The 8,870-nt window shown below is 47.5% G+C and overlaps 2 protein-coding genes across 2 annotated transcripts in view; one reads left to right on the top strand and one right to left on the bottom strand.

The window, feature by feature from the left end:
• The window catches only part of LOC100948930 (ATP-binding cassette sub-family A member 17-like), a 137,500-nt gene extending 132,160 nt beyond the window's left edge, over positions 1 to 5,340 (bottom strand). The window contains exon 1 of the mRNA XM_023513859.1: positions 5,296 to 5,340. Within this exon, the coding sequence (XP_023369627.1) occupies positions 5,296 to 5,318 (23 nt within the window). The 5' untranslated portion in view covers positions 5,319 to 5,340. The remainder of the gene's footprint in view (positions 1 to 5,295) is intronic.
• Positions 5,341 to 5,659: 319 nt separating this feature from the next.
• Positions 5,660 to 8,870, top strand: part of ABCA3 (ATP binding cassette subfamily A member 3) — a 69,488-nt gene continuing 66,277 nt past the window's right edge. Inside the window, exon 1 of the mRNA XM_023513833.1 lies at positions 5,660 to 5,810. The gene's annotated coding sequence lies outside the window, so the exon portion shown is untranslated. The remainder of the gene's footprint in view (positions 5,811 to 8,870) is intronic.

Genomic DNA, 8,870 nt, shown 5'->3' with positions numbered 1-8,870 from the left:
GGTTCTGGAATGCTGGAAAGTTCAAGATGAAGGTGCTGCTGGCTGACTCAGTGTTTGGTGATGACCTGCTTCCTAAATGGCTATCTTTTTGCTGTAACCTCATGTGTTAGAGGAGTAAGGAATCTCTCCCAGACTTCTTTTATCACAGCAATAATTCCATTCATGAGGGCTCTGCCTCATCACCTAATCACCTCCCAAAGGCCCTACCTCCTAATACTGTCACTGTGTAGATTAGGATTTCAACATCTGAATTTGGTGGCAACACAAACATTCAGATCATAGCAGGTACCAAGATCATTTAGTGAGAAAAAAAAGTCTCTTCAATAAATGGTACTAGGCCAACCAATAATCATATGCCAAAGAATGAAGTTGGTTCCTACCTCATTCCATATATAAACATTAATACAAGATGGATCAATGGCCTAAATATAAGCGCTAAATATAAAACTTATAGAAGAAATCTAGGGGTAGATATTTTTCACCTCAGATTTGGCAATGTAATTTTAGTCTTGGCACCAAAAGTATGAGCAACAAAAGAAAACAAAGTGAATTTTATCAAAATTTAGAACTTTTGTGTAATGAAGGCCGTTATCAAGAAAAAACAACCTACATGAGAAAATATCTGTGAGTCATGTATCTGATAATGATTTACTCTTCAGAGTTTATAAAGAACTATTAATATTACAACTTAACAACAAACAGATAAAAGAATCCAACTTTAAAAAAGGGAAAGGACTTGAATAGACATTTCTCCAAAGATTTACAAATGGCCAACAAGCACACGAAAAGATGTTCAAAATCAATGGTTATTAAAGAAATAAGAGAGTCTAAAAAAAAAAAAAAAAAAAGGGCGGTGCCTGTGGCTCAAAGGAGTAGGGCACCAACCCCATATGCCGGAGGTGGTGGGTTAAACCCCATATGCGGGAAGTGACGGGTTCAAACCCAGCCCCAGCCAAAAACTGCAAAAGGAAAAAAGAAAAGAAATGAGAGGGTCTTGCTGTGTCACCCAGGCTAGCTCACTACAACCTCCGACTCCAAATCCTAGGCCCAAGCCACCCTCCTGACTCAGCCTTCCAAGTAACTAGGACTACAGGTCCACATTATACCTGGGTGATTTTTTTTCTTTTTTTGGTAGATTGCTCCAGGCTGGTCTCTAACTCTTGGCTGCAATCAATCCACTTGTCTTAACCTCCCAAAGTACTAGGATTATAGGTGTGAGGTACTATGCCTAGTCCACATTATTTTCAATTGTTATATCTTTGCTTCTAACACTATATTTAGACTCTAATATGTTGGAAACCCTGAATTCTATTAAATCATAGATAGTGCTTTATTCACAATTTCAAATTTCACCTGGCATATAGTAAGCCACAATGAAAACTAAATTAAAATGAACACATTTGTTTTGTGAGATCCTGGAGAGCACACAAATTTCATTCATGTTTGTATCCTCAACATATAACACAATACTAAGATTACTGAGCCCTTGTTTAGTGCCAAACACTAAGTACTACGCTCTATATATTTGATGCACTTTTTTTTTAAGAGACAGAGTCTCACTCTTGTCACCCTAGGTAGAGTGCTATGGCATCACAGCTCACAGCAACCCGATTCTCTTGCCTCAGCCTCCCAAGTAGCTGGGACTACAGGCGCCCACCACAATGCCTGTCTATTTTTTTGTTGCAGTTTGGCCGGGGCTGGTTTTTGAACCTGCCACCCTTAGTATATGGGGCCGGTGCCCTACTCACTGAGCCACAGACGCCGCCCGATGCATCTCATCTTTGCAATTCTATGAAATGAGTACTATATAATCCCCATCTTACACAAGAAGACCAAAACACAGAAAGGTTAAGTAATTTGCCTAAAGACATTAACAGCTGGGATTCAAATTCAATCCAGAGCAGCGTAGCCAAGAGTCCACGACCTTTTTTTTTTTGAGACAGAGTCTCACTATGTCAACCTTGATTAAGTGCTGCTGCGTCACAGTTCACAGCAACCTCAAACTCTTGGGCTTAAGCAATTCTCCTGCCTCTGCCTCCCAAGTAGCCTGGACTACAGGCGCCCACCACAGCACTTGGCTATTTTTTGTTACAGTTGTTATTGTTGTTTAGCTGGCCTGGGCTGGGCTTGAACCCGCCAGCCTTGATGTACATGGCTGGCGCTGCAATCACTGTGCTACAGGGGCCAAGCCTCCACAACTGGTTTTAACCACTAAAACATACATTGAAATATAATGCCTTTCAAGCACTGAATAAAGGAGTAGATGTACAGCTTAGTCTAAATGTATCTCTGAACTATAACATCATTCCTAAGGAAACAATTAAAGAAGCCCTATTTTAAGATTTTACATTGATACACCAGCAACTTGGGCACTGCTATATATTACATAGATAGATAGATAGACAGACAGACAGATAATGTATCCGTACCCCTTCAAAAGAATTCAGAACTGACAAATTAGTTTCATTAAGAAAAAAAATTCAGAGAGTAAGAAATTAAGAAAACACCACACACACTCACATCAGCCAAGTTGTTTAATAGATAGGTTTTCTGCCTTTTGTAAGCCATAAGATTTATGAAGGCCAACATCCACTAGAACTTTTGTCATCAATCTTCACAGAAGAGAAAGTACTCTTTGCATCAAGAGTACATCCTGCAATCACTCAGCATGCATTTGTGATATATGAATGTGTTCCCATACCAGGGAGTGGTAAACAGTCTAGGAGCCTGAACACCTGGGTTCCAGTATTAGCTAACTGGGTGATTTTGAAGAAATTATAACTTTTTTTTTTTTTTTGAGGCAGAGCCTCAAGCTACCCACCCCGGGTAGAGTGCCATGGCATCACAGCTCACAGCAACCTCCAACTCCTGGGCTCAAGCGAGTCTCCTGCCTCAGCCTCCCAAGTAGCTGGGACTACAGGCGCCAGCCACAACGCCCGGCCATTTTTTGGTTGCAGCCATCATTGTTGTTTGGCGGGTCCGGGCTGGAGATTCAAACCCGCCACCTTAGGTGTATGTGGCTGGCGCCTTAGCCGCTTGAGCCACAGGCGCCGAGCCAGAAATTATAACTTTTATCTGGACCTCCATTTGGAAAGAAAAGAGATGGAGCATCTAGATTTGTTTTGTTTTGTTCAATAGTGGGCTTTCAGCACAAATTTGATGGATTCTTTACTGATTGTTGAAGAGCATCAAAAGGGTCCAGCCAACTGCACAGCAGCTATTTATTGAACTTAAGTCCAGAGCCTAGAATTTTTGTACATACTAACTTTCTTTTGCCAATGACCTTCACATCCTCCTAGCTCACAACTGTGACATTTAATGATTAATATTTAATCTGACAAGGTTGAGAACAGAGATATAAAATTAGTACTCTTTATAAATTATCTGTCTTCATCTGTGAAGTTTCCTTCCAATACTTTTACCCTCATCTTTCATCTAAGGGAAATTCTGAGTCAGCAAGCTCTGTTACTGAATTTAGTTATACAGAACTGAGATCAGGCTTAGAAAAGGCTGGGGAAAATGCAAGGATTTTTTGGGGGGGAGGGGATTCCCAGGCTGGAGGGCAGTGGCACAATCATAGCTCACTGCAGTCTCCAACTCCTAGGCTCAAGTGATCCTCCCACCTCAGCTTCCCTAGTAGCTGGACAACCACCAGCCAGCTGAGGATTGATTTTCAAAAGAAAAAAGACTGATAGCCAGGTACTGTGGTGGGCAACTGTAGTCCCAGCTACTCAGGAGGCTGAGGCAAGAGAATTGCTAAAGCCCAAGAGTTTGAGGATGCTGTGAGCTGTGATGCCACAGCACTCATAGGGTGACATAGTGAGACTCTGTCTCCAAAAAAAAAAAAAAAAAGGAAAGAAAAAGATTGAATGAGGATGTAGCATGAAGAGAAGGGCCAGTTGCCGAGGTTCACCTAGGTTTCTAGTAGGAAGTAGAGAATGGGGAAGCTATTTTGGTTGGGTATGGGTATGAGTAAAGATGGAGAAAAGGTTCTTAAGATGTTTGCAGCATATTAATAATCTACTCCCTCACCCATCCTGTAACGGCGTTCAATTGCTTTTTTCCTGTATACTTATTATAGAGACTAGAGCCTACTAGACTATGTAAATCTCCAGTCCTACTCTCATTATACCAGCATTTTTTTGACATTTCTGTGCAGGCATTGTGATAAGCACTTAAACATGTTTTTTCTCATTTTACCTCCCCCCCCAAAAAATGATAAAACAAAATTTTGAGTTTGCTATTACCATCATCATTTCAATTTTAGGGATGGGAAATTGAGGTTTAGAGAGGTAAAATATCTCTAAACTAGTTAAGGGGAGAGCCAAGATTTGAAACCAGGCTTTTGTGACCCGTTCATTGAACAAGTATGTAACAAAAGCCTCATCTGTGCCGGGTATTCTAGTACTCTGGCTCTTCACGAGAAGCAAAGTCCCATTCCTCAAGTAGCCCACTCTCTGGGCTAAAAAGGACATAACTTTTGAGAACTAAAGGTTTTATGAGACAATGCGGCTCGACCCCAATCCCTTAAGGAGTTCTGGGGGACTGAGAGACCTCAGCCCTCACGTTACCGTTTAGTCCGTCCAGTCTTGGGAATGGCGGCAGCGTGGGTGCGAGGATGCAGTTAACGGGTCACGAATGGCTCCCCAGTTAAGGGCTGTGGGGCTCCCAGCCCAGCCACCACTGCCTGGGACGCCAGCAGTAGGGCGGGCGTCCGGACAACTGTGGTCCTGCTGCGGGCAGCTCCGGGAACCTGCTGGACTCCGCCCGCTGCGACTGTTGGCCCCGCCCCGCCCCCACGCCCCGGCCCCGAGACCCTTACCCCGCCCGGTCCTGGCCACACCACGGTGACCCCTGCTTATCCTTGGAGACCTGCACAGGTGACTCCGACCCTGTGACCCAACCTAGCCCTACAGCCCTCCCCCCCAGGTGACCCAACGTGGGCTCGGGACCGCCCCCTGGCCTGAAGTGACCCCAACTGGCCCCAATTCCGGGGAGACCTTCCTCGCTCCTGAATTGGGACCGTGACTGGGCCACACCCCGGAACACTGGTACTTCCACAAACTCGACGCCCGCACCGTCAGCTAAATTCCAGAAGATTCCTGACCCTCAACTCGCCTGCCTTTGGGCAGAAGCAACCAACGAGCCACGGCGAGGGGCCCAAGAAAAGGAGGGCTCCGGAAAGAGCGCGTAAAGGGAAGTGGGGAAAAGGCCAACTGGAATTTCCCGTTATAATTACTTGGACTGCTGTGAAAGGGATAAGCACAAAACGATTCCTGGCAGAGGTCGCCGCACCTTCGCTGTCCGGACCCTGTCATCGCTAGCTTCAGCCTGCGCGCGGAACCTCCGCCGCGCGCCCCCTGGTGGACGTAGGCGCGAACGCGGACTTTGCGCAGGCGCGGGCAGGCAATGTGGCCCGGCGCAGGCGCGAGCTTGTACCCGCAGGGGTGGCTGACCTGGCGCGCGCGTGGGGTAGCGCGCCCCCTGCCGGACGTGGGCGACATGTACGAGGCCCTGCGCAGGCGCCAGGTCCGGCCGGCCAGGGCGGCCGAGGGCGGGCCGGGCACCCGCAGGGGCGGTCGACTGCGCACGCGCAATTCACAGCGCCCCCTGCAGGAGACCGGACGGCCTGGTGTGTCCATCAGTCGCAGGTCCCGGGTCTCCCCCACCCCTCCAGGGTGGCCTCCCAGCTGTCAGTGCCGGCCTCCGCCGCCCCTGCGAGGCTGGAGCGCAGTAGTGGGGTCCAAGAGAGTGAACCCCGCGAGAGGGCCGCGCGGCGGCCGCCACCACCGCCCCGACGCTGAGGGTCGGTGAGTGTCGCTGGGACTGGGAACCCGGGACTCACGCCTCCAGGGCCGCCTCCGCGCCGGGGTCCGCCCTTCCTATCCTAACCACCCTGGCGGATCGGCCGGCCAAACCCCGTGCGGTCCTAGCCTGGTGCCTTGCACCTATCCCCGCCCTCTCTGCCTCTGCTTCCTCAGGTGCGGCTCCCGCAGCGCAGGTCACTCTTAGTCCAGGAATCTTTGGGTGTGTCCGCGGCACTGCGGGCGGCTCCTCAAGCTTGCACAGTGCCCAGGTACTTAACCTTGCCGGAGTTGGGATCCCTTTGGAATCCTTTGTGCTGGGTCCAGGCAGACCGACCCTTTAGCACCCCCACCGCCCCAGTGCTGGAGGACGCACCTGCTCCGACCGCGCATTCAGGGCGTGGCGTCCCGGCTGGGGCAGATGCCCGGTGCCCGGTGCTGGTCACGAATCCCAGTGAGGATTCCGCCTTGCTCTCACCCCCTCACTCCAGTCAGCCTCAAACAGGGATCCAGCGGTCTTCTGTTAGTGGGAGTTTGCGACGTCCTCCCTGTGTGGGGGACAATAAGGGGAAGCCACCCGTCCTCAGCAGCCCAAGGACTGCCCTCTCTGGTGCCCACAGTCAGTGCTTGTGTGCGTGTGCATTGGCGATCCATACGTTCTGGCTCTTCCCCAGGATGCCTGTAAGCTCCATGAGAGCTGGACCTGTCTTCTAAGCAAGGGCGTAGGGTAGGCGGATGCTTGGTGTCCATTTATTGCATGGATGGATGCCCTCTCCACACCTCCTTCTGGCGGGATGAAACCATGTCATTTTTGTTTGCCTGTTGGTCTCCTAGTCTGCAGCTCCTTAAAGGCTTGGATGGAATAATGTTGGTATTTGTGTTCCTGGCACGTAACAGGTGCTCAAGAAATGGTGGTTGAGTGAGTGGTAAAACCCTCTGACAGTGGAGGCCCAGGCAAGGTGCAAGTGGAAGAGTTTGACTCTTTTCTGCTGAACAGTCGTATCATTTTATTCAGAAAATCTGGGTGCTGCCTTTTGTAAACTTGAAAAGACTAAGACTGTTTTCTTTTAGAAAGTTGGTCTCAAGGGAAATGTAAAAGAAAGAGGAAAATGGGTAAAAATGGATGCCATGGAAATCTCTCCACACTATAGGGAAGTTTTTTTTTTTTTAATTGAACCTTTGCTTACCATATCTGACAAACAGGATAACATCTTTTTCTTTCTGCGATGATCTGCCACCATTCTGACCAGACAGCCTTTTGGAACAAGAGGGTAGTTCGAGTTGTTTCTAAAAAGACATTAGCCTTCCAGAGTGCACGTGCCAGGCAGTCTCTTAAGAACCTATTTTGACTTAGTCTCAACTGGGAAGGCCCAGGCAAGATCCCTAGTTTACAGTTTCTTCTCCAGCCCTGCTTCTCAAAATGGTATAGATGCCTCCATTATTGAGTCTGTGGAGGGGAAGCCTTCTAAAACTGGAGTCTTCCCTGATGGGAAGGCTCTGTGTCTGAATGAAAGATTACCTGGACACAATCCCCACTCTTAGAGACCTTATGTTGGTGCTAAAGAGGTGATATATTCACAAATAGCTGTGACATAAAGAGGAGCAAGATGAATGAATACCACTTGGCACGTCCAGAAAAGGTGCTGCAGGTGACCGGAAGTGGAGGAGGAGTGGCCTGGCCCTTCATGACCCAGGATGCACATTTGAATCACCTGAGGAAACATTCTCATTCCCAGAACAGCCCAGAATCTCCAGGGGTGAGCCTCAGACATCAGTTTCTATCTTAAAGTACCCTCAGAATAGTCCATTATGCAGACAGCCAGGATGAGAAACCCCTGGAGCAGATTCATCAGAGACTCCTTCACAGAGCACATGGTGCTAGAAGCAGGCTGGGCAGTGATAGGTACGTTTCAGCAGATAGAGATAGGTATTTTGGGTGATATTCTAAGCAAACAAAATACTGAAGTCCCCCAGTTTGTGGGGAAGAGTATAACATATCAGTCCCTGTCCTGAGAGAATTTTGCAGTTTCCATTCTCTTGAATGGCTCAGAGGTCTGCAGTGTTTGGAGAGGTTTGGAGGCAACAGACAGGTGCCTTTGCAGGAACTGTGTAATGAGGTCCTCACTACCTTGCTTGTTACAGAAGATCCATGGTTACCTCTCTCTGGGGATTCTCTATTGCCTTATCTCATTTCCTACCCTAGAGAAGCAGAACAGCTAGCTGGGCAGGGAAATGAGACTGAGGCCACGGCAAGAGTTAGGAAAGATTTTGTGGAACTCTCTCCCAATAGCACCCTTTAAACCACATCTTTGGCTTAAAGTATACCCTACAGACTCCTGCAAGGAGCTTCAGTGTAAACTCAGAGCCTTGTGATCCTAGGACAGTGGTTCTCAATCTGTGGGTCGTGACCCCTTTAAGGATTGAACGACCCTTTCACAGGGGTCAGGTAAATACATCCTGTACACCAAGTATTTATATTACAATTCATAACAGTAGCAAAATTATAGTTATGAAGTAGCAAGGAAAATAGTTTTATGATTGGGTATTACCACAACATGAGGAACTGTATTAAAGGGTCTCGGCATTAGGAAGGTTGAGAACCAAAGTCCTAGGTCGAGAGTGTGAGAACCAGTGCATTGGGATGCTATCTGGGCCTGCTGTGCAGATGACCACAGCCTTAAGCCTGGCCACCTAGGCTCTCAGACAGTGACTATAGCTTGTGCACTTGTTCCCACCTTATCCACACAAGAGCTGTTGTGTGAATAAGTTGTCCTCATACCTTTTTCTTATGTCCTGCTGTTTATAAAAAAATTTGAGCTTATTAAATAAATGTTATTTATTTAATGATAACCATAAATGATAGTTCTGATATATCATGTATATAGAAATACACACAAATACAGATCTTTTAAAGGGATGAGAGGTCAAGTAAACATGATTATGCTTTTCCAACATATAATTGGTGCAGAAACTATTGCATAAACATGCTTTTTTAAAAGAAAAGCCATGTGGCTCGGCGCCTGTGGCTCAAGTGGCTAAGGCACCAGCCACATACACCCAAGGTGG

The sequence above is a fragment of the Otolemur garnettii genome, unplaced genomic scaffold, assembly GCF_000181295.1.
Source record: "Otolemur garnettii isolate 467f Iridium unplaced genomic scaffold, OtoGar3 scaffold00044, whole genome shotgun sequence".
Lineage (NCBI taxonomy): Eukaryota > Metazoa > Chordata > Mammalia > Primates > Galagidae > Otolemur > Otolemur garnettii.
This window is presented reverse-complemented; position numbering and strand designations above follow the sequence as displayed.